This window comes from Carcharodon carcharias, chromosome 9 (genome assembly GCF_017639515.1).
Source record: "Carcharodon carcharias isolate sCarCar2 chromosome 9, sCarCar2.pri, whole genome shotgun sequence".
NCBI lineage: Eukaryota > Metazoa > Chordata > Chondrichthyes > Lamniformes > Lamnidae > Carcharodon > Carcharodon carcharias.
Window position 1 is genome coordinate 45,881,785 of NC_054475.1, and position 26,779 is coordinate 45,908,563.

The 26,779-nt window shown below is 38.4% G+C and overlaps 1 protein-coding gene across 10 annotated transcripts in view; it reads right to left on the reverse strand.

The window, feature by feature from the left end:
• Window positions 1–212: 212 nt before the first annotated feature.
• The window catches only part of anks1ab (ankyrin repeat and sterile alpha motif domain containing 1Ab), a 484,507-nt gene continuing 457,940 nt past the window's right edge, over window positions 213–26,779 (reverse strand). For 7 of the 10 annotated variants that reach the window (XM_041195102.1, XM_041195095.1, XM_041195094.1 and 4 more), the window contains 7 exons: window positions 22,335–22,460; window positions 21,460–21,531; window positions 21,285–21,371; window positions 18,134–18,271; window positions 16,598–16,774; window positions 15,086–15,187; window positions 10,079–10,770 (listed from right to left, as the gene is read on the reverse strand). In XM_041195102.1, the coding sequence (XP_041051036.1) occupies window positions 10,657–10,770; window positions 15,086–15,187; window positions 16,598–16,774; window positions 18,134–18,271; window positions 21,285–21,371; window positions 21,460–21,531; window positions 22,335–22,460 (816 nt within the window). In that variant the 3' untranslated portion in view covers window positions 10,079–10,656. Of the gene's footprint in view, window positions 2,721–10,078; window positions 10,771–15,085; window positions 15,188–16,597; window positions 16,775–18,133; window positions 18,272–21,284; window positions 21,372–21,459; window positions 21,532–22,334; window positions 22,461–26,779 lie in introns of those variants that run through there. The other 3 variants (XM_041195093.1, XM_041195098.1, XM_041195097.1) reach the window with 3 other exon arrangements.

Consider the following 26,779-nt stretch of genomic DNA (forward strand, 5'->3'; position numbering starts at 1 on the left):
TGAAAAAGTGGATTGGGAACGGTCACCTGATGCTCATCGAAACTCCTGGGATTTGTTGGTGAAAGAGTTAGATCAAATCATATTGTTTTGATTCAAGATATCTTGTGACTTTTGTAATAGGGCAAAGGAAACCTGAACTTCACTATAAACAATAACAATGCTGCAAAGCAAAAACTGTTAATCTTGGTCCATATGAAACACTTACACAAACATTTTCTCATGTTCTGTTTATTCATTGATTTCCAATTGTACAAACAATGGTAAAAAGTAACAAAAACAGACTGGAAGCCCAAGTATATTTACAAACTTGTATCATTATGAGGTCAGTCTAGTTTTTGCACAACAATCCTAGTGTTTGGTACCATGATATGTCCAGTTTCATTACTTGATCATGACTCTACAGCTTTATACACATAGAAATATGCCTTTCAAGTACTGCAATACAGAACTGGTAAATTAATAAACACCCATCAATAGATATTAAATCCAATGCTAACCATCAGAAATGTCTAAAATTTAGAACAAGATATACACCAGTAAGCCCTGCTTAGTGTCTACACAGCATTCACAGCCCCTGACCCAGAGTACAAATATTTTTGTGAAACTTAATTTTACAACAGTAAAATAGTAATCAGATTGTGACTCAAATTAGGTGAAGCAGCTACTCCCCCTGCCCATTAGTGCACTTTTACTGAGATTATTACTGTTAATTAAAATAAAATCAGACATCATGAAGAATATCTACTAAAAATCTCTACAAAATAGGTTAGCTATTCATCAATAATCAAATCCCCTCAAATTATTTAAGCAGGCAAGTTAGGTTAAAAATATTGCTGCTTAGTTATTTGTACATAATTTGAATACTTAAAAAATACCTCTTCACTGGGCCACTCTTTTGATTCAAAAGCCATTTCATGGCATTATATCCTGCTCAGTATGAATTGGTAATTATTTATTTGCTAAATGGAATAATTGTCCAATGATTCTGTTGTTTTCTCAAAGAATCCCAACATAAGTTGAAACATCCTAGCAGTAAAAATGACACCAGCATTGCCTGCTGATTCAGCTCAGGATTGCCAGTCACTCAAGCTGCTTGGGTGCAAATGATATTGTTTCTTGACTGGGCTAATATGGTGCATACTGCATGATGGGACATTTCACTATTGAGGCATTTGGCTGATAGCTGCCTCTTTAGAAAATTAATTTTGAATCAGGAAATCATTTAGCTATACTGACCATGGCCATGAAGGGTGCCATTCTCCATGTGATTCTGTTCTCTTGGCTATAGGAGATTGCATAGTGGCAAATGTCTCCGAAAGGAAACTAAGGATTGTTAAAAAAATTGATACGGTTGCAAAAGCAGACATAGGTTTAAACCATACAGAATTCATTCGAGTTCAACACAAATACAAATTTGTGCCAGTCGAAGGAGTGGCTCGGGGAAGTGGGACTAACGATTATTTAAATGTTTACATTTGTACACAATGGCTACGAACAAAAGGGGTGAGTCAGTTTAATAACCTTAAAAATCACATAATGAAACTATAAATAGATAGAATTTCATTCCCTTGTGCCATATTATGATTCCAACACAAAAGTGGCAATATTTAATTCCTCTCACATGCTTTATTAAGATGTTTTGCCCTCCTGTTACTGCAGTCCTGTAAAATGAAACAGAATCTGACACTTTCATATACCATAAAGACTCTCAATCCCAAAGTACCCTTTAAAATCTTATGATCCCCGGAACATCTTAAAACTACCTTGAACTTTAACTCCAAGACCCAGATAAGAGAATGAGTTTTCTTCACATTTGTAAATTCATCTTGTACAGGCTGATAAGAACACCACCCTGTTGTGGAACGGAAGCATACTTGAAATCCTTTCAGTAGTTCATAGCTTAACTAAGTATCTTCTGGTGTCATTCGGCTTTGCTCAAATGCAGGTTCATAATTTGAAATGCAACAATGCTACTGAAGCAAAATACACAATGCTTCCAGACACTTAAGATTCTGATCCCACAGCTTCTTCCATGTGAAGGTGATAGCAATGATGCTGGCAGGTTAAAATTAATTTGAACTCAAAAAAATAGTTGAGATGTTTGCAGACTAAAATGATCAATTATCATTTTCAGAAAAGAGGTAAACACTGCAGCTTAAAATTACACTAAAACCATTGTACATTAGCTTTTGGTTAGAACTGTGGAATCCAATGATCGTAATTAGGTTTTTTTTGGGAAAGGGTTGAAGGAAACAATGCACAAGTGAAAAACCTATCATTTAATGTAAATACGTTCAACATAAAAATAAAATTAAAATCCTTTTCCTCACAGTTTATGTACTAAAACTTTGGGGACAGTGCACACCATTGCTCGCTGTTGCATAAAATGAAGCACCATCAACCCGATTAAAGATGATTGTTCTGCTTCATCGTTCCCACAAAGGGTAAATTAGTGCTGTTCATAATATTTCCTCTTTGATTAAATAGCTAAATTTCTTGATGGTATCCAAGCATTTGTTGAGGGAGAAGTCCTAGAAATGCTTTTCTTCTGTTGATCTGTTTTAAAGAAAGTGGAAACCACTGCTACACAAGTGAACTTCAGTTCCATGGTCTCCCTGGTATGGGATGCTGTTGCTCAGATGGTTTAATACTCCCTCATGTTGACCTGGGACACCCATTGCCACATTTCCAGTAAACACACACTCACCCCAGAGTTTCAGCTACATGGAGTTAAGATAAAGAGACAAAATGTAGATGATGTTAAACTTAAAACATACACAAAAAGTAGTGATTGAAGCTTTAAGATATTCAATACAGTGCATTGATTTCCACAAAAACAAGGCTTGAAATGATCCTGTTTGAGTCTTGAATTGTTTGGTGCATCCCAGAAGGAAAAAACAGTTTGGACCAGTATTCTTATTTCCTAGTTTTACTGGTCCATTTTAAAGTACACGAGACCAGTTCGGACCAGTGCTCTTATTTTCCAGCTTTTACTGTTTTTTTGTTCTGGGATTTTTTTTATCAGCTTATCTAGAATATATATGAAAATGATATTAAGCCAACATGTAATGCAGATTAAAGGGGATTGTAAGAATAGACGGGAGCCTAGAAACATTGCCGTAGGACACATGGAAGGGGATAAGTCCAATTTATCTAATCTCAACAACTAAACAGATTGCCTGACTATCTTTTCAGCTGCAAAAATGGAAAAACAAGTAGACATAATGAAAGACAGGGAAAAAAACAAAACATGGAACACAGAAAATTAGCATCTTCTTAGAAAAGGACAAATTAGAAAGTTCCTAATTTCAACTGTGCCATGCATAACTAAAATGCAGCACATTTCTACACCATTAAAAACAGCATCACAATTTATAATTCATAATCCATTTTGCAGCTATTAATTAAATGTTGGTTGGATGTTAAAATGAAAATTTTGAACAGGAAGCATCCATGGTGATCCATGATGATATGCAACTGCAAATAGGATTCAAATAGATTTTTTATTATCAATAGATAGCTTTTTTTTAAAGCTGGAAGGAAATAAACTGCATTATTTCAAAGTCCTTGTGGTGCTGTTATACAGCATTGCAATGAGGCTGTTAATGAGTATATTTGTGCAGACTTCAATCTTATTACGGATGCCAGATACCAGCATTTGTTTAATTGAATATGGCTTCAGTTTTTTGTGTTAAACAAATGCTTCTAGCAGTGAGTGAATCAGTATAAAATATATAGAGTAATTAACAAGCAAAATCTGTGTTTCTTGAATGTCACAATAGCCAAGCGTGTGTGCATAAAACCTTGTAAGAAATGCTTGGCCTGGATGGTATGAGAACAACATGACAAATTAGTTTAATATATGAACTTAATTGTATATATTTCATCAGTACTGCCTATCCTAATATGTGGAAAGCAGGTAGGTGGTAATGAGACTATTCCTGCCAGTTTTAAATCCCTCTAAGTTACAGTGCTCAATGACTACTCTTTCTTGTGATGCAACTAAGAACTGGTGAAACTGCCTAATGAAGCAATTGTAGCTCAAAAGACAGTCATCACTTGGTTTCTAATTTCAGCTCTGGCTGGAGTCAAATTTTATTTTGTCAGAGATAGCAACCTGCATATAACTATTGCCCCTTGCTTATAGTTAATTGTTGGTCATGCTTCATCAGTACAAAGCTAAATTTTAGTTTTTGGACACCTTTTGAACAAAGAATAAAGATCCCAAGTTCAGTCCATTTTAAATTCAGTGGCTTACTGGTACAAAGTAAAAAAAATCAAACTGCAAAACACACTGTAGATCTATTCACTTCCAACAGATATGGTACACATATATAAAGAATGCACACATACACCGGCCCAGTAATTGTACTGTTCTCCATAACTGGTAAGTGCTATTTGGAGAGGGGGAGGCTGGAGATGGAGGGAGCAAGAAAGGGCATGAAGCGGAAAAGTAGTCACTTCACACTTCTGATCAGGAGACACAGAATACAGGGAAACCAAGTTGCATCAGTTCTATGCAAGTCCACACAGTGAAGCAATTTAATCAAGGAAACCTACTGTTGGTCCTATTTGTGACACCACTGCAGTTAATACTTAACTGCTCTCTGAAGTGACCTAGCAAGTCATTCAGCTGTAGCAAAGATGGACACTAAAATTGACCTTGCCAGATATGCGCAATACCTGAGAATTAATTTTAAAATAGCCTAAAATCCTACTTACTGATTCATATTGAATCATCCATGTATAATGAACATCAATCCACATCTTTGTCCTCATCACTTATGCTTTACAATGCACTTTGAGCTAGGGTTTAAAGACGTAGCAACAATAAAGTTCCACGGAAGAATGAATAAACTGCAAATGGCTGCTATCCCAAGAAACACTAACATGAAAGTCTGGCTTCTTAACCCAGAAGTTCACAGTGTGAAAACTTAGCCTGGGTATCTCTTGATTCTGATTTAAGTGTCATTTTTTTCTATGCACAAAACTATTTTAATTCATTATTGCAATTAAGGGGTTAAATCAAACTGAAAGTTATAATATTAAGCTACAACATTTTATATAACCCAACAAAGTAGTACCAACTTACAACAGTGTAAATATAGTCTTCCTGGCTGTCAATTGGTTTTGAAATTAACAGCAGCGACACTAAACAAATTGTTATTGCTTCGCTTGCACTTGATGTCTAGTTTTAAAATCCTAATCATATTAAAATATGTGAAAAGGTGTGTTTTTTCCACTAAACCATTCATGCCAGTAGTCATAAGCACATTAAGAAAACACTTTGCCGGATAGCATTTACTGCGAGGTAATGACATCCAGAAGAAACTGAACTATTTTCTTTTATTATAGCAAGAAAATCTGTGAATATCTGTTAAGGTTAAAATTTCATTGTTCAGTAACTGATTTTAACAGAACGCCATTATATTGCTGAGGAAAGACATTTTGTCAAAGCTCTTCGTCTTGCACTCATCAGGACAAGCGCAAAGTACCAATGTCAGGGGAAGCAAAAACTTTGCCTGTATGAGAAGGGAGTGCTGATTAGTTGGCAAGTGGACTCTGATTGGTAGAGGCGTTGTCATGAAGAGTGCACCATTTAATGCTCACTGACAGTTAACTGCCAAGCATAGTTTGAAATTTAAACCAGGTAACTTGATTCTGATTGGTCAAGGCATTGCCCTGAGGAATTAACCAGCGAATGGCTATCACTTACTCTGTTTAGCTGAAACAGGCGCAATGTGTATATGCTCTTTCTGTCTACAAAGAACAGGGCTCTGTGTATTAATATATGTAGCTTCCAATACATGCAAATGCACCACACTGTGAACCTGACTGACAATCTTAAATTGGTTATCAGCATAATCTTTAGCACACAGAGTTATTCAGAAAATACTGTCCAATCATGGAATCGCATCTAATGTTGGACACTGTGTTTTCAGTTTTGCAAGCACAGGCTGATTGGGTTGGGTACGGTCTGTACCTTGCCCGTTACGAACAGCGGCTTGGACGTACTGTTTGATATAATCCACCAGTTTATGGGACGTATGGCCTATATACTTGGCATTGCACTGGCACTGAAATTGATATTGAAACACACTGGTATTGTGATTGTCTTGATGAGTGCAAGATGAAAAGCTTTGACAAAATATCTTTTTCCAGCAATACTCAAGTTATGTACCACCAAACGACTACTTTTATTATAAATGTTACATACACACACACATATGCATGTATGTCTGTTTCTTCTAACCCTGACTTGCAAAAGCAAAATCCTAGTTTTTGAATGTCAGCAAGATAGCTTTGCACATGAGGGAGGCGGTGGCGTAGTGGTATTGTCACTAGACTGGTAATCCAGAAACCGAGGGGTAAAACTCTGGGGACCCGGGTTTGAATCCCACCATGGCAGATGGTGGAATTTGAATCCAATAAAAAAAAGTCTGGAATTAAAAGTCTAATGATGACTGTGAAACCATTGTTGATTGTTGTAAAAACCCATCTGGTTCACTAATGTCCTTTAGGGAAGGAAATCATCCATCCTTACTTTGTTTGGCCTAAATGTGACTCCAGACCAACAGCAATGTGGTTGACTCTTAAATGGCCCCTGAATAAGGGCAATTGGGGAAGGGCAAATAAATGCTGGCCTAGCCAGCGATGCCCACATACCATGAACGATTTAAAAAAATATCAGCTATCTGCTATTATTTCCAATATGGTCTATGGTGAATATTAAATATCCTTCTCCACCCTTTTTAATTTTACCATCATGCACAGGAATGGGTACCTTTCATTAGGGATGTCATGAAAAACTTTTCAAATGCATTATAACACTGGAGCTAAAGATATTGGGCAGAATTTTATGTTATCCCACTGGCATGTTTGCAGGTGGGGCGGGGTGGGAGGGGGCGAAAATTCCTTGGATGTCTTTCTCATCGGGCTCCAGCCCATCCTGACCTCTCCGCAATTTTATGGCAGGATAGGAAAGGCCTAGGCATGCCCACCTACCCTTGCTCCAATTAAGACCCATCAATGGCCAATTATGATCAACTAGGGACCGTTACCTCAATTTTCAGGCTGGCAGAAGGAATTCACGGCAGCGGGGAAGCCTGGAAATTGACCCTGCTCAGGTCTCAATTGGCAAGTGAAGGGAGGGTGGCCTCCAAAAACAGACTCCTTTCAACATCAGGTGCCCCCTCCACAAGGTCTGGCCCCTGCGGGTGCTCTACCCACCCCCCCCCCAGAAACTCAACTGGACTAGTCATAAAAATACAGTAGCTACAATAGCAGGTCAAAGAATAGGAATCTTGCAGCGAGTAACTCACCGCCTGACACCCCAAAGCCTGTCCACCATCTACAAGGTAAAAGTCAGCAGTGTGATGGAATACTCTCCAATTGCCTGGATAACTGCAGCTCCAACAACACTCAAGAAACTTGACAGCATCCAGGACAAAGCAGCCTGCTTAAATGGCACCATATCCACAAACATTCACTCCCTCTACCACTGACGAACAGTGGCAGCAGCGTGTACCATCCACATGATGCACTGCAGGAACTCACCAAACCTCCTTAGACAGCACCTTCCAAACCTCCAACCACTACCATGTAGAAAGAAAAGGGCAGCAGACACATGGGAACACCACCATCTGGAAGCTCCCATCCAAGTCACTCACCATTCTGACTTGGAAATATATCACCGTTCCTTCACTGTAGCTGGATCAAAATCCTGGAACTCCCTCCCCAACAGCACTGTGGGTGTACCAACACCACATGGACTGCAGCAGTTCAAGAAGGCAGCTCACCATCGCCTTCTCAAGGGCACTTAGGGATGGGCAATAAATGCTGGCCTAGCCAGTGATGCCCACATCCCATGAATGAATTTTTAAAAACCCTTCTGCCCACCCACCAGGTCCTCATCTCCTGTCCCTGAGACCCACACACTTACCTGGTCTTGGACATGGGATTTAGACTCTGGAGACTGCTTGCAGTCGCAGTCCTGTCTATTACAGCTTCTGGTACGGCTGGGACTAAACAGCTTCTGGCCAATCAGATTGGCCAGCAGCTCACTGAGGCAGGACTTCCTCCTGGGTGAGAGACAGAAGTCCCATCCCCATTCAATTAATGCTTGTTGGAGCATTAACTGGCTGTGGGGCCCCCAATATCATCAGGATGCGTTCAGAAGTGACTCTTTGGGTGATAGGATAGGAAACCCCAACATCCTAAAAATCATGGCCGTGGATACACAAGGCCCTTATACATCTTTAGCCAACAGTGTTATCAATTACCTTTAAGCAGGAAATTATCTGAATATAACCACACGTATTTATAAAACTTCTGACCCTCCTCACTGCTAAAGGCCATCCCCAAGTTAATGATTATATCAAGAGCATTTAAAAATGTTTTTTTGATGCTACTTTTAGTTTAATTAGTTTTGACAGCAATGTTTTTAACCCTGAATTCTTTGTGTTGGGTTCCAATAAGCTATTAGTCTCATCCGCTACTCCTGCTTATCAGATCTGTACATAAAAAGCATCTTATTAGGCAGAGCTTAGATGATACCAAATCCAATTTCACACAGGGCACTGGAATCATCATCCAATTTCTTAAAGGAAACAAGATTTGTCATTAGTCCTTTTGCAGATTCTGCACTGCTCTTTTAATCTTCTCCTTCCAACTATGTCCAATTATTTTTCATTATAACAAACTGCTCATTACTTGCTCAAATTCAACAGTAGCCTCACTCCACCCACTCTGAATGATCTTTACATTCTTATCATATGCTAAATCCTACAGCCTGTGTGCTGCAGACAGGTTAGAAATTGCTTGAGGGTCTTCTCAACCTTTCATCTGCTGCAATTGATTTCAACATGCTTCGTAAAAATAGCATAATATATTACTAAATGTGTTAGTCGCATTCACAAAAAGAACATCAATGCTGGAAAATATTTCCCTCAACAGCTACCCATGGTTAAGACAACATATATGCATTGCTGTATCTAACACTATTCAGTTGGTGACTTTCTGTGGACCTCTTAATATTTATAGAAAAGCCATTGTTCAAGGGCATTAGCAAAATATAAGAGCTGTGCTCATGGCAAGCTGTAACTGTTAAGCTGGTATCATAACAGCCTGCTTAATGTTGCCAAATAATGTACCTCTTTTAAAATCTGCTTGTTGTTAGGAAATTAACAGTTGGTGCAAAGAATGTTTCAAAAATTGGTTACAATGGTCATAACTTCTCAAATCCCGAAATGCAAAATTATTTTTTTGTTTCGATTTACCCAACAAACCATTAGATAGTGAAAAACAAAATACTATACTGAAGATGCTGGAAATTCCACACACTGATTGATAACGTAATAACACAGGACCAAAGTGTATATAAATGCTAGAAATAAGCTCAATGTGTAACATTCTAGCATATGGCACAGATGTTTCAAAGAATTTTTGTACTTAAAAAAATTTGATTGATCCAATAATTTGAATTATGCAGCACATAAATAATCATGGGAACCTCGAGCCTAAACATTTCAAATGGTCAGGTAATTTGAATGAAGCAACTTTGAATTAAGAGTAGACTGTAGACGACAAATATTTAGCTGTTGTAAACAGGCCAGAGTTAAACAGTGATACGTAATCTCAGGTATAGCAATATTTTTGATCATTCTGGATTGAAAAAGTGGAGGGTCTCTCAAGTGTGATCACATATAAAAGCTAAACTGCGCATATCTCAATAGACGGGATTTTCCGGTCTCACCCACCGCCAGGATCATCCACTCCCGCTAAACATCAATGGACATTTGGCTAGGCCACTGAAACTCCTGAGGCGGGTCACACCACGACAGGGTCGGAAAATCCCAGCCAATGCATTTGTTTCAAGTAAATGTTTCCATAAATTCATTAAAAACCTTGATTCTTTCCGACATGCCTCATCCTGAAGTAAAAATTTTTTAAAAATCATGTAGCCAATGTTGCCTGAGGTCATTCAGCCTTTTAAGTCACTAAAAGAAAGTAGCCAAACCTTAATTTCTTTTGTGTGGTAGAAACACGGTAAAAAGGAAAAAAAATCAGAACACATCAATAAAGTTTTATTTTTATTAATTTAAGCCAATTTGGCTGAACCATAACAGCAGCTTTCTTCAATCAGTTTGGATGAGGCACGTGTTGTGAAATTGTTTAAATCAAAGTGTTTAAGAAAGAAAGCTAAAAGGAAATGCAGTCTGTTAAAAAGCATATTAGATCCATCAGCAGAAACACCCAATCAATAATAGCTACTGAAGACTTGTGGTTCTGCAAAAGATGCAAAAGGTCCAAGTGGCAATGCATGCAACACTGGCATATGCCGTTTAGTAGCATTTGGGTGGATTAAGTAACAGTGCAGTAGCTCACAGTGCTGGGAGGTTAGAGTATATCAAAGTTCAGGTGTAGAATAAGATTCCCAAGTAATTTTCAGAGCTTCTTTTTAAGTAGCTGAAAGATCACCAGGATGTCTGAAGGCAGCTATTGTTGAATTATAGAGTACAGTACAGGAAACTCAAGTACAAGTTTCCCTCCGGGAAAGAGTGTGAAAGCAGCTTTTGTGTACCCGCCATAGGAAGCGGAGAAGTGGAACAGGTTCACAGTGCAAAGGCACAGATTAGAAGCAGGAGCAGGTGGTGGTCAGAATATGGTGGTTTCATACTTTGTACTGATTGTCCTCTTGGAATCCTGCTTGGAGTCAGCTATCCATGCCACACTGCCGTGCGATTGAGAATCTTGCTCAATAGAGTCAATCTACAAAAGCAAGACAAGACAAATGTGTGAAAATTGCAAAATATACTGCAATTCAGAATGTTCCTGTGATGCGCATTTAATAAACAATCCAAATCTAATGAGATGTATGTTGACAATTGAATGAAGTGATAATTTAGGGCTTATTCAAACTATAGGCTTGTGGAGTGAGTTTTTGCCGTTGTTGCTCAGCTTGTTCACTGTAACCTTCACAGATGAGCAATGTAAACTCCAGGAAAACAGCACTGCATGGTGAATAAAACATACATGGTTGAAATTTCAAACAACCCTCTTATGCATTACTGGTAAGGAGTAGAGATGTATGAAAAACTTGGAAATACATTGCTGAAGACAAATGGGTTTGTCTGCTTAAAGTGTCTAAGATTATGCTCTGCGTCACTCATAACAAATTCTGCAGGCTTAAATTTCCCAATAGGATGCAACTATCATACATGCCAGAGCACTTCAGCTCCCAATTGCACTTTGTTCAAAAAAAAGAGAATTAACTTCAATTAAATATAGTTATCCCAATCAAAATGAGCTACAAACTGAAAACATATTGGTAGAATATGGTCCTGAATAGGAACTACAAATGCCAAAGTGCTTTACTATAGCATACTACTGCTTACTTGTTCTAATTCCACTGTAGGGCTGTTACCCTTGGAGAAGAGAAGATTGCAAAAAGATTTGATAATGGTGTTCAAAATCATAAGGGGTCTGGACAAAGTAGATAGGGAGAAACTGTTCCTGTTGGCACAAGGATAGGGAACCAAAGGACAGCAATGTAAGGCGATTGGCATAAAAAGCAACTGTGATGTGAGGAAAAACCTGTTTAGGTAGTGAGTGGTTAGGATCTGGGATGTGCTGCCTGAGAGTGTGGTGGAGATATAATCAATTGAGGCCTTCAAAGTAGAATTAGTAATTAAATGAAGAGAAAAAATTTACAGGGCTTTAGGGAAAAGGTGGGGGAACGGGAATAGGTGAGCTGTTCTTGCAGGAAGCTGGCATGGATATGATGGGCTGAATGGTCACCTTCTGTGTTGTAACCATTCTATGGTTCTCTGCAGTTTAAGATCTGATAGGATGACCACATCACCAGTCAGTTAAACCATGCATGTAGTAACATGTTCTTAGATTTTCATTGAGTGCAATGAGTATCAGAAACCTGTTACTTTTCCAGAACTCATTAATAAACATGCAACAGATAAGAGCAAACTAAGAAGGGGTATGAAAAAAATACAAAAACAGGATTACAATCCATGTATATAAACACACAAAGTGTGTTGAATAAGGTTGGTGAGCTACAGTCACAAATAGCAGTGTGGGAATATGATGTAACAGCAATAACAGAAACATGTCTAAAATGGTGAGGACTGTATGCTTATACAAGGATACAAAAAGTGTTCAGAAAAAATAGGGAAGGAAAACAGGAAGTGGGGAAGCAGTATTGATTAGGGAAGACATTCCAATGTTGGAAAGAGGGGATGTCTTTGAACGGTTGGGGGGGGGGGGGGGGGGGGGGGGGGGGGGGGGGGGGGGGCAAGGACAGAGTCCATTTGGTTAGAGTTGAGATGAAGAAAACTAAGATCACGTTTATTGGGGGTATTCCACAGGCTCTAAACAGCGCGTGTGATAAAGAAGCAAATCTAGAGGGAAATCACAAAGACGTGCAAGCATTATAGAGGTGATACTAGGGATACCCAAATATTGATTGGGAAAATGTTACTGTAAAGAGTAAGGGAGAGGATGAATTTCTGAAATCTGTACAAGAAAACTTCTTCGATCAGTATGTTCTTGACCCAACTAGAAAGGAGGCATAAAAGCAAAAAACTGCGGATGCTGGAAATCGAAAACAAAAACAAAAATACCTTGAAAAACTCAGCAGGTCTGGCAGCATCTGTGGAAGGGAGCACAGTTAACGTTTCGAGTCCGCATGACTCTTCAACAGAACTGACTTCTGTTGAAGAGTCATGCGGACTCGAAACGCTAACTGTGCTTCCTTCCACAGATGCTGCCAGACCTGCTGAGTTTTTTTAGAAAGGAGGCATTGCTGGATCTGGTGCTGGGAGATAGGTAGTAATGACCTGGAATTTGCTGCCCATGAGGGCAGAAATAATCAATAATTTCAGAAAGAAATTGGATGGGAACTTGAAGGAAATAAATCAACAGGGCTATGGGGAATGACAGGGCTGATTCTGCCTTTTATTTTTCACCTAGAAACAACTCTCTTAATTGAGATAACTTCAGAACACCTGAAACTATCCAAACTATTTTATTTGGGAGTTTTGACTTCTCAACTCCCATCTCTCACATTTTAGATTGCTCTATGCACCAAAGTACTTTTCCCCTTAGGCTTGTATACCTGAGCATGTGGCACTTAGCTTACAGTGCTGTTGCCAGGGCCAACTCAATTTCAGCAATACCACCTCCAGTGATTGAGAGGCCTATTTAAAGACAGCTATGGAGGTAGCTACTGCTAGAAGAGCAACACAAATTATTTTGCTCTGTAGTTAGGTAGTTCCGACAGCTAGACACAAACGTGCAAGTGTGCCTGTTCAGTTATTTGTCTGTTGCTCCAGGTACTGTGGAATTAGCCCTGTGTAGAGCAGTTAATTAATGCATGGGACCAAATTTATCACTGTTTATTTTATTTTATTCCCACGACGACCGGGTGGTCTAGAGCGCAAGGTGCAAGTGCATTTCTTATTTCTTCCTCCATCATGAGCGTATGGTCCTACTTTGTAAGCAAATTAATCATTACCAGCATTTGTATCAAAGACCATTCAGCATTTGCAATGGGATAAAATTGAGGAAGAAAATCTGAAAGAGTGAACATAAGCACTACTGTAAACTTCTGTCATGGATTCTGCAAGGTAAAAATGGCAAATAGGAAGTTCCTCTGGAGAAGCAAAGAAAGATCAAATTCAGAACCTAAATTTCAAGTCAGGAACAAACTGACTCTTTGTCACATTCTCCCAAGACAGTGACAGGGGAAATGAGATGCCTGTTTGAAATCCTAAGGAGTATCTCTTTTGTGCCAAGCTGAGCATTGAAGAAGCAAGAAAACACTAAGTAGGAAGTTCAAAGTGTTTGATAAATACAGTCCACATTTTTTTTTAATAAGGATTGTGGTTTCTTCACAGTTGCTGGGTTAAAATCCTGGAACTCCCTCCATATTAACACTCTGGATGTACCTACACCACACGGACTGCAGTGGTTCAAGAAGGGAGCTCACCACCTCCTTCTCAAGGGCAATTAGGGATGGTCAATAAATGCTACTCTAGCCAGCGACGCTCACATCCCATGAACAAATTTTTAAAATTGTGAAAGGATCTTTGCACATGTTAATTTTCTTCATCTGCATTGACCAATACAGATGTAGATGGAAGCAGCTAAATTCAGAAAACCAACATTAATGAATCCTGCTATATGCTACTCAGTATTCATGTGCTATAACATCAAATAAATATTAATAAATAAATAAAATTCACCACAATTTATCCTAGATTTAAAATAATTGGAGAATACAACACCTGCTCCCAAGCCTCCATCAAGGTGATGTTTCCACTTCATTTTTAAAATGTATGAACCTCATCTCTAAGCTTGTTACATTAAATCCAGTAAGTGTAGGCTAACCTTTATGAAAATCACTTTATTCTACTTTGCTACAGACAACAAAAATTCTGGTCTATTTCACTGTAGGGATGTAGGCTGACAGTGAGGGAGTAAATCTTAGCACTGAATTGCCATATAGATTGGTCACTTAAAAACATGGGACAAGTGTTTGAAAAGGAAGAACACATAGAAAAAGGGAGAATTGAAAAAGTAATAGGAAAAGTTTGTGGTTGAAGAACTAGTACTGTCACCAGTGTGACAGACTCCCTCAGTGCTCTAATTTCTATGGTTATATCATTTGTGTCTCTAATGCCAAAGAATTTGCACACTTTTTTCAATTTCATTGTATCTATTACTAACTCCTAGAATGTAATATTTTCAATTTAATTTGCAGTTAAATTTTAAAAAACTCAAATACACTTTCAAATCTCAAGATTACGTTTGAGCTTAGTTTGTCTCCTAATATAAACACTCCATACCTAGTGCCACATTAACGAATAGTTCTTATTGTATTTTATGGCTACTTTCAAAACTGTTAAGCCATACATTAGAAAGTACAGATTATGTCTAGGAATTTAGCCTCTCATAATGGATATTTTTGATGCCTATTTTGATGCTGCTGGCAGTCATGAATGAATGGGGATGTAATTGAGAACATTGGACAGAAACAGTGATAGATATATAAATATATAGAGAAAGAAACCTGGACTCCTTGGCTGAACGAATGAAGCGGTAGAGGCGGATGCGAAGGCCTGTGAGTAGTGCACGTGTGACAGTAACAGCATCTGCTATTAGGTGGCTGCACCTAGTTCATTTGGTAAGAAACGACAGCAGAATCATTAGTGAACCAGTTACAGCATTCTGTAAAATCCAGCCAGGTCACCACTTCTAGAGCAGCAGAAAAATTCATCAATCGAACCTCCTCATTTATTAGTTAACTGCTGCCCATTACAAATACATTATACAGATCAGAGCAATGGAGCACATTTTAAGCAAGCTCAAACGTAAATGAGTTTTTTACAATTTGTTCACTTTTTAAATACTGAAGTCAGTTCATAATATCTATGGAGGAGATTGTATTCATCAAGGTGAGGAATGTTGGCACTTGTGAGTATCCAATTTCAGGTATCTAATGCCAATTATTCAGTGCTCTGCAGACAAGTATAGTGCTGGTTAGATATAAAGTAAAGCTCCCACCACTCAATCCCAATGATGTAGCTGCATCCTTCCGCAGGAGAAACACTCAACTTGGGATGGCTCAGTAGCGAATTAAGCATTGCACTGAGAGCCTGAAATTGAACCTTAGCGTCAAATGGCATGGGGCTTTGGCTGGCTCGCGCTTGGGGCACTCTACAAGGAGCAATGCACATATATACTGTTTACCAATAGTGTCCGAAACTATTCCGTCATTGTTTCTGGTTGAAACAGAATACTGCGGGGCAAAGATAGTCAACTTTCATCCTATTAAATTGTTCAACATAAAGAATTACTACTGTACATAAGCATTTTATTGATGATGCCTTACCTGATGGGATGAAATTTATATGTTGCTACAAGTGGCATTTGTCTTTTAAAAGTGAATCCCCAAAAAACATACCATACTAATGTTGACAATGAAATGAAAATTGCATTTACAAGGTCATTATCCAGAATCTAATCCTCTTAAACACTTCCTAAAGTATGTAATATTTTTCTTTAGCCACACAGTTTCATCAATTTTGTTAAATCATTTTACCGTTATAATATTTTAAGACGTAATTTACGTTTAACCATGTGGGAGGCTTTGGAGATCTACTACCACCACACCGAGCCCCAACACAGTGATCTTCTCATCTGTGATAACTGGTTACTCTTACGCAAGAAACACACTACCATCCACTCTACACAGTCGACCAATCAGCAACAAGAATGTTAACATGAGCTGACCTATTACAAACACACTAGCCTGCCCAATAGGTGTAAGATCGTGCCCATAATCCCATTCTCCACTATATATAACCACTGCTTTCACCCATTCCAGTCATTCCTCTAGACGACGGGCACAGCACGCTACCAGAAACGTTAAAAAAAAAGAGCATGGTGCAACTGTAAATTTGTTTTCCTCAGTGTTACTGCTCTCACAATGAAAACCTTCAAACAACTGTTATACTGTGTGTATTCAGTGTATTACAGGTTGAATTAGATCTTGAACACACAAGGATTTGTGGGTACTTACAGTAGATTTTCTCATGCTGGATCGTGGTTTGGGGACTGGTTTAGAAGATCTTATCTCCTCTGACTCTGTTTCGGCTGTGAAAAAAGACTTCTGAGGGGGTTTCTGGGCTTGCAATGCAAGTTGATAGGCCACTTCAAACGCCTGTCCTAGTGTAAGGATGATTTCATATGTTAAATTCTGGGGAAAAATAGAAAATACTGAATGAGATATTATTTCAGTTTTTATTTCAAGTTTCACGTTAATACCATATGATATACTAACTTGTACTGTGTTCTTATCAATTTTATTATGTTAACAAATCAAACTCCTATTAATCAACCTGCAAAACACCATTCTGTTTTCATGAGGTGTCCCAAGCTGAGCATTCACATGGTCAAGTCTAAGTACAATCCTTCCTAGGATGTTACACTCAAGCCTGCTGACACACAGGTTGTGGATGATCCTTCATCAAATGCAGTAACATGGTGAATTAATATTGCCACTGTACAAAAGTTAAACTGAAAACAAAACAGGCATCATCCAATTATTCACTGTCACTGGAGTATTGCAGTCATCGTGTAAGGTCATACATACCAAAGAATTAGTCATCAAACAATCCTTCAGACGGAATCCAGGTTGTAAAATTCACAACAGCAGTTTTAATTATTGTGGATGGAAACTAAAACTTTATGAAGATTTTATATCAGCAAGCGCTCTGGGACAAGGCACTACAGTAGCTTTCTTCTAAAGTGCTTGCTTAAAAGAGATCCTGGGGTTGTATTTTAGGAAACACAAAACATTTTCCACAGGTCTCAGAGTCATATTTACTATCTTTGCCTATTTCCACCACTAGTTGAGGAAACATACAGCTTAGCCTTAACTCTTGAGAATACCCTGCTGCTCAATGCTTTCAGGGAGTAGCAGGAGGGGAGAGTTGTTGATTTTAGATCATGTCTATGTACCTAGCCTTGGAAAACACTCAAGAAGGTGGCAGCCTCAAAAACTGAAGCTACCTCATGGTGAGTTTTTTTTTAAAAAACATGTGACTAATATATTAGGTCTTTACTTTAGATGGAGTATTTTTTAACTAGGGACATAGCTTTTGGAGACCCTTAGTTTACAATACTCCCTTAATAAGCTGTTTTCATCCTGGCCTATATCTAAGATGGCACTATACCATATCATTTGGCTGTAGTCATGCAATCTTAAATAGATCACCTTATCTGATGGTATTGAAAGAGAAGTGGTCAAATATTAAAGCTTTCTACAACTGCAACCTGAAGATTTCAAATTTATGAACAATTGTATAAACAATACTGTTATAACATCCAACAAACTGTCCTTTATTTGTGCAGGCATCACACAAACATTACAGCTTGATCAGAAAAAAACCTAAACCAAAGCTGGCCAATGATATCCAAGAAAAGGGCAAGGGCAAGAAAAGGCCACACGGACAAGCAATCCCCAGGAATTGAAAGCTACTGTCATGCCACCTAGAGGAGAAATTAAACACATCACCTGATTACTTTTAAAAAGTAAAGAATAATGATGACATACTACATCAAGTGTGCTGAAAACGTGACAATAGTGGTGATTTGTCTGTAGGTCTTTAGTGATGTAAGCAAATGTACAAAGGTCTTCAGGGTCCTGGGCAGCGCAGGAAATATTGCGGATTTCATGCTCAGCGATAATATTCTGTTAATGAAACAAAACAAACATGGTTCAGAAAGTTTATCATTCTAGAACAAAGAAACTCCACAATAAAGAAGTGTGTGTGTGTGTGTGTGTGTGTGAGAAAATATGCCTTCTTGGAAAAAGTCACTTTTAACTTGTCTGCCACACCATATAAAAATCCATAAAGGATGGTTGGCAGCAAGTTAAAATGTTGGGAATTTAATTGAGTTGCTCTGACTATTGTAAATGGACCATTTGGTTAAATAAGTGACATTAACTAAGTCACATTCTCTCTCATAGGTATGTTAACCTCCTACAAAGGCAGCTACTCTGATCTATGAGGCTACAGCCTGTACAAGATGCTCCTAGATACATCAATGCTACTTTTAACCAGACACCAGGAGGCCTATGAATGGGAGACCTGGGGGAGGTGCCGCTTTCGAAATTTCCACTTCTAGTCTGTTCTCCATCCTCTTGGCAGAAAAGGAACTCAGCTGAGAATGGAAGCTAAACAGAGCCAACCTGTGACTTATCAAGATTAATGGGATAGTCTAATAGGTTGCACTATTGCACTGTACTAGACTATATACAACAAACAACATTTTTTTAATTGCTGCAGAAACATGAGTATGGTTGAAATGTGATTTTATTTGTTTTGTGCAAAGTACAAGGACAATTTAAGGGCAACATCTGCCTGCATCAAGGTTTGTCTTACTACTCAATTTACCTTTACTATAAAGCATTTAAGCTTACATAAATGACCCTTTCACTGTTACTATCTCTGCTATCAATATATATTTTGTTACAACGGCACAGAATGGAAGATTTTACACTATCAGCAGTAGTAGTATCTAGGAGGTAGCAGAACTAATGGGGTGATATAATGACAAATGTCAACAGGCGGCCTGATAAATAAAAGATAGTTTGGACCATGAGAGCTGCAAGGACAATTTGAAACAACAATGTCAGCAGAAACTGGAAATCTGCACCCTATGCCAGATCAAGAGATACCACAACACTTTGTGGATCTCACAGAAACAAGAGAAGTACCATTGAGAAAAATTTAAAGTTAGTTTGATGGAGGGTTTCTGCTGGGATAATGCAGAAATATTTCTAGAACCCTTCAAGATTTGTTCCTATACTGATGCTTTATGTAATGAGTTACATGGTTTAATAGAAGTAGACAGTGTTATTGCCTTCAGCTATCTTTATCTATCTTTACAGGAATTTCTGTATTTTACAAGAAAAAGAACTCTACTCACACTTGAAAGTATGACACAAAGTGGTACATGTGCAAAACCTAACAGCAATGTTCACAAACTTATAGAAAACAAAGCTAGACATTTTCTACTTCACTTGTTAAACTGGCTGCCCCAAAGAGAAAGGCCCAGAAAATATTTAGCTTAAATACAGCTCCACTGTAACCACCCCAAACTTAAGACTATCCCTGAACAGTGCACTAAGGTATCAGCTAGTCTGGATAAAAAGATATCCAAAGCAAAATAAGAACATCTGGTAAATCATTTAGGGAGAAGTGAGATACAGGCATCCAAAAAGCAAATATTGAGTGCAGATGTGGACACAGATCAATTAACAGGTTGCAATGATTTGACACTGGGTCTTATTTTGTACTTTCAACAGAACAGGCAGCATGAGTAGATCCATAAGAGGGGTATATCCAAGAATAAAAAAGATAATTTTCAATGTACATAACCCATTATGAAGGAGACATATGTAGGAGAAATGCATTGGTCTCAGCTAGTGTTGCATTTTATGTTAGGCATATTAAAACTTTGCTTTTGCATCTTTTGTGTTACATTTTCAGAATTTTGGACAGATAAAGGCACAAGAAAATGTCTGGACTAATTTGTTTTCTATGCAAAACTTAAAGTCGTTAATGGACAGTGGGGAAGAGAGTGGAGCAATTTGTAGGGACAGGACTTTGCCCTGGGTGGGGTGGGCAGCTGGGATGCCAACCGGAGCCTGCAATCGGCTCCACGCCGTGATATGCGAGCAGCAGCGTTGCCTGTGCAGGTGGGGGGAGGAGGGCAAGCAGGTCTATAGCGCAATTTGGCATGCGCGAGAAAGGGCGCTTCAATTTCCCTGAGGCACAGAGCTGCCTCAGGGAGATGAAATACTGTTTGAAAAAAATTAAGGAAATATAAATGTCATAAAACGTGTCCCCTCGTGTGGCTCTGTCACATGAGCAGGGTCATGTCTTTAATTCAAGTGTTAAATTTTTATTTTATTTGTATTTGATTTTGGAAACCCCATCCCGCCCGTGGATGAGATTTCCTAAAAAATGTAAAGGCCGCTTGGCCTTTTCGCCTGCCGGGCAGTGAAAAATTCAGTACAATTCTTAGCTTAATGGCCTTAATAGGCCTTTTATTTGTCGGCGGGCACACTTCCGGCTCTGGTGCGCGCCCACCGACCTATCGCGAGAGTGCACGTTGACATCGGCACGCTCGGCCAATGTCAACACGCTTTATTTCATGCTACGGCGTGCCTGCACACCAAGCATAATTTTCTGCCCTAGGTCTTATGCCTATGATTGCAGTCCATAATAACCTAGAGTACAAAACGAAATGGGAAAAGATATTAGGCCATGAGCTTTCAAATCATGCATGCTTGAAATAGGCATTCAGTAAGTAAATAGCAGTGAGCATGACAATCCCATTATATATCAACAGGACAGATGAGAAATTGAATGAACCCACTGGCAGATTAAGGCTCAGTAAGCAATAATAAACAAGCATTTCAGAGGGCAAGACAGCTCAGATGTCCTGTTTTACATACATCAGATTTACATCTGGTATTATGTCAAATAGGAAAAATCATTTATAAGAAAAATAGGATATTATTGCATTCACGATGAAAATAGATATATAGAATATAGACCCAATACAAAACAAAATATAAAGTCTAATTTTCATTTTTCTGCACGATGAATCTAAGAAAATTAACTAAAAATTCAATTTAAAGGCAGGATAGATAATACAATGAAAGCAATTACATTTAACAATTCTACAAATACCTTGTTGAAGGCATCAATGAATTTTACACCTTTGTATGTGATGGAGAGGAAAATAGTTGGGATCTTTTTCATTTGTTCAGTGGATTTCTAGGCAAAAGCACAAGGGAAACATTAAAAGACTCAAACATGGTTTAGTCCAAAATACTGCCCCAATTTGTGACCAATAGATACAAACCCTCATCTTCGCACAGGCATCTTGTGTCGATTCAGTCCCCCTTAGTTCTTTAATCAGCATGGAACCCAAATACTGCAACAAATTAAAACAAAGTTATTCACAACATTTTTTTAGGGAAAAAAGTGAATAGGAAGTCACATGCCTTTCAAAATTTATAGACATAAAGTTACACCTGAAGAAAAGCCAAGCAACTGCCAACCTTAAGTCTCCAACAGCAACTGTCCTCATGATGTGACTTTGTAAGACTAATTTGCCAAGTAAAGTTCCTAAGTAGCAGACTTAAGAGACAGCTTAGGATAGTGGCTAAAGATCACAGCATACCTTAGACTTCAGAAACTCAGAAGCAGTGCTACTGAAGATCAGTTAGTACTAGGTGTTTCTGGAGAAGTATTTTTAGTCCTCTGAATTACAAGTTACACAAGATCGACAACAAGTAAACTGAGAGGGATTACATAACTTTGTGCATAAGAAAAGAATGTTGAACTAGAGGCAGAAATGCTGACCTATACTTTAGTAAAATAAAAAGGGTTTGGTGACAATTATGTTTGTAATGTGACTATTCACAAGAAATTATGCATGCTACTTATTTTAGGCTGCAAAATCACTTTGCTAATAGGCTAGCCAGTAAGGTATATGGTAGGGTTAATGGGAACAGTAACAACAATACCCAGTGGGTACTTGACTCAAGCTTCTTCATTCATTGTACTCCATGCACTTTGGAGCTTATAATGCTTCAGATAGGTGGCAATGCCATTTGAGGAGTATTAAAGGCTGAAATGAGTACATCATTTGTCAGACAAAACAGGTTAAACATTTTGTTTATTGAGTATAGCACTGAACAAAGTAAATTGCTAATTCTAGCATTGCATACTCACATTAGCTTCATAGCCACAAGATTCAAAGATAAGTTTCTCTGGTTGGTGCTGCCAGTTTTGAACAGGAGCATATGGTGTTGCTAAACTTGGTGGCCGAAGTGTTAATCTCGACTCACGCCGGTCATCCTGGGGAAATGATGCAACAAAACTTGTTGGTACAAAATACCTGCCATCACATAAGGACTATTGATAGTACCTATACAGGTACTGATATATTTACATAAAACATAAACAGCTGTCTCAGCTTAAAGCCACAGATGCCAATAAATGTTTAGAGAAAAAACGCCAATCACTGCCTACTTCTGCCAGTCTGCAAGGAAATCATCCTCTGAATGATTTTTGGATGTGCCCAATGAGGACTGGCATCTAACTAATCTCAAAATATGCTATTTACAGTCATTAGACCTTGTGACCTTAAATGGACACACAAACTAACACTTGAGCAACAGATTAATCTTGTATGGTGCTATTCTCATAAAGTTATATCGCCTTCAACTTTGACCAATTAGTGTTTAATCAATATTGTCACCTGGAGGTCAGATCGCACTCAATCTATTTTCAAGAATTGTGGATATATTCTTGGTGAATTTTTCACAATTTTAAATGAACAAGTCTCAATGACAAGTCCCCTGCTGTTGCTGATGCACAGTAATGTGAAGTGGGAGTAGAGACATAGTTAAACATATTTCCTCCTACACCCCTCTAGCTCATCCTATTTTGCCATACATTCTGTCCTCTAATTTAAAACAGGAAAGTAAAGAACCTTGCAAAATTGTGTAAAACTGTATTAGAAGATTATAGCATGCTACATAGATCTTTCAAGTGTAACCTAAAGGATGAAAATGCTATCGGAGAGCTTGGAAACTTCAAACATACATTTCAAATGAAATTCGCAGATCACTTAAAGAGTACTAATGTATAAAACAGTTTGCATCTTTCACAGGTAATATGACCCACTGAACAACTGATTTTCTACTGTGGATTAAGGTTTATAGAGTGCGCAGTGGAGCTCATAGCAGCTGTAAATTATGGCAAGCATCTGATGAATAATTAAATATCCAAAACTGACCAATTATTTAAGCCAGCAATAAAACCTCTACTGCAAATTACAGCTGAAACAGCAATACAAGGCTGTACAAGAATGGAAAAATCCATTGTCATCAAAAAATGTCATCTAAGTGGCTTCAAGAAGCAGCAGCTGTGTCAGGAATTTAAATGACATTGATTTGAAAATTTTTTGAACATAGTATTATGTTGTTAAATTTATACGGATGTTAAATTTTGATTTACTTCATCAATCAACAGGCAGAACCAAATTTTTCATCATGCTCATGTTATAATTTATCTGTAGGCATCATAACAATTGTTTTTGTTCACGTGTGAATAAAGCAAAAAAAACCCTCATTTATCCTTTATTATTTAGGCTCCCTTATTTTAGAGTGAACATTGTTAATAAATTATGCGTTCACAGCATTAGTGGACTTTAATACATCTGTTAACTATTGCTTGGAAAGTGACATATGTTCCAGTAATAAGTGCCACATTCATTTCTTGGGTACTGAGAAAACGTTGCTCATTTGAACCCCAACTTTTGTGAAGGTTGTGCATTTAGGTTAAGGCCTTTGGGACAGAGCTATGATATCTACAGTACTATTTTGATTTTTACTTTAAAATAACAACTCTGAAAATTCTTAGGAGTGTCATCAAAATTACCACATGCAAACATTAAAAAAAGGGAAAGACCATTCAGTTCATCATACCTGGCCTATCCAACAGGCGGCTCAGCCAACGCTACTACAGCCTGCAAGCAGCAGCATCCCTACAGAAATCTGGAAGATGAAGGTAGTGAGGTAGTACCGGGTGACTCAAAGAGCACTGGTGAGGAGAAACAAGCGATTGTATCAGAGGAAGAATGGGAAACCTACTAGTTGCCTTTAAGGATGTCCCTGCTTTAGAAACTGCAGCAATATTTCCTCCGCCACTCTCCTCTTGCTAAGAAAGATGACATCATAGAATGATACAGCACAGAAGGACACAATTTGCTCATTGTGCATGTGCCAGCTCTTTGAAACACTTTCCAAAATTTCTTCAAACTATTCCTCTCCAAGTATTCATTCAACTCACTTTTGAAAATTATTATTGAAATCTGCTTTCACCATCATTTCTGGGAGTTTATTTCAGGTCATTGCGCTGCGGCATAAAAACAATTTTCCTCAACTTGCCTCTGGTTCTTTTCTCATTTGCCTTAAATCTGTCCTCTGATAACTGGATTACCATATTTTGTCCATCAAATCCCTTACCCAACTCTGCACTAAGGTGCACTACCCTAGCTGGGTAATTATTTACAGCTAAATAATGGAGAGCATCAGTAGCCTGATTGTTATCTTGAGAGCAACATCTTTCCCAATGTTGATGCTGGATTGGAAGAAGGTGAAGCCAAAGAGTTCAATGCCCTCTCAACCTTAATTGCTAATGATCATGCAATTACAGCAACATAAATGCAGCTTTAGTCCATGACAGATACTGTTCTTTAAAGAAGTCCAGTTAAGTTGCCTCTGCCTATATATGCAATTTGTAGGCTGACGGTACAATCCTCCTCTGGTGCAACCCCAATTGCAAGGTATCATGCCATTCTTCCTCCAGAAACCAAATGTAGTGTGACTCCTAGAATTTGGAGAATCAAACCAAAACACAACAGTGCCACAGCCCATGGAACCAAAAAACTTGATTGAAACAAACTCCTTAAAAAAACAGCTCTAATTATACTTATTGGTGGTCCATGTAACTCATTTCTATATCTAGGATAGCAAAGCACCTAGCTTATCTGGAACATCTGCTTCATATGGGGTGAATTGGTGAAATAGCATTCATAAGATCATAAGAAATAGGAGCAGGAGTGGGTCATCGAGCCTGCTCTGTCATTCAGTAAGATCATGGCTGATCTGATTATGGCATTAATTCCACTTTCCTGCCTGCTCCCCATAAGCCTAGACTCCCCTGTCTAAAAACCTGTATAGCTTGTCTTTGAATATATTCAATGACACAGCCTTTCAATGCTCTCTGGGGTAGAGAATTCCAAAGATTCACGACCTTCCTAAAGAAGAAATTCTTCCCAACTCCATCCTAAATGGTAGACCCCTTATTTTGAAACTGTGCCCCCTAGTTCTAGATTCCCCCATGAGAGGAAACATCCTCCCCACATCTATCCTGTCGAGTCTCCTCAGAATCTTTTATGTTTCAATAAGATCACCTCTCATTCTTCTAAACTCCAATGAGTATAGGCCCAACCTGCTCAACCTTTCCTAATAAGACAACTTCTTCATTCAGAAATCAGCCCAGTGAATCTTCTCTGAACAGCTTCTAACACAGGTATATCCCCCCTTAAGTAAGGAGACCTATACTGTTCGCCATCCTCCAAAAGCGGTCTCATCAATATCCTGTATAGCTGTGGCAAGACTTCCCTACTTTTATCCTCCATTCCCCTTGCAATAAAAGCCAACATTCTATCTGCCTTCCTAATTACTTGCTGTACCTGCATGCTAATGTTTTGTGATTCATGTCCAAGGCCATCCACATCCCTCTGTGCTGCAGCATTCCACAGTGTCTTTCCATTTAAATAATTCAGCCCATTCTTCCCAACAAAGTGGACAACCTCACATTTTCCCTTGGTATACTCCATCTGCCAATTTTTTGTCCACTCACTTAACCTATCTATATCCCTTTGCAGATTCTTTATATTGTCCTCACAACTTGCTTTCCTATCTATCTTTATATCAGCAGCAAATCTGGCTACAATAAAGTATATCCCAATTCTGTTTCCTGTTAGTTAGCCAAACCTCTATTCATGCTAATATATCACCCCCAAAGTCATGAGCTTTTATCTTGTGCAGTAACCAATTATGTGGCACCTTATCGTCAGCCTTTGGAAATCCAAGTATACTACATCTACTCGTTCCCCTTTATCAACCCTGCTTGTTACACCCTCAAAGACCTCTAATAAATTTGTCAAACACTATTTCCTTTTCACAAAACCTTATTGGCTCTGCCTGACTGTAGTATGATTTTCTAAATGTCCTGCTACTACCTACTTAATGGTGGATTCTAGCATTTTCCCAAAGACAGGTGTTAAACAAACTGGCCTATTGTATTCTGCTTTCTGTCTCCCTCCTTTCTTTAATAGTGCTGTTACATTTGTGGTTTTCCAAACTGCTGGAACCTTTCCAGAATCAATGGAATTTTGGAAGATTACAGCAAATGCATCACTAGCTCTGCAACTACCCCTTTTAAGACCCTAGGATTCAAGCCATTAGGTCCAAGGGACTTGTCAGCCTTTAGTCCCATTAATTTTCCTCATACTTTTTTTCAAGAAATCATGGTTGTTTAAAAAGAGTCATATTAGGCTTGAAACGTTAACTCTGTTTCTCTCTCCACAGATGCTGCCAGAC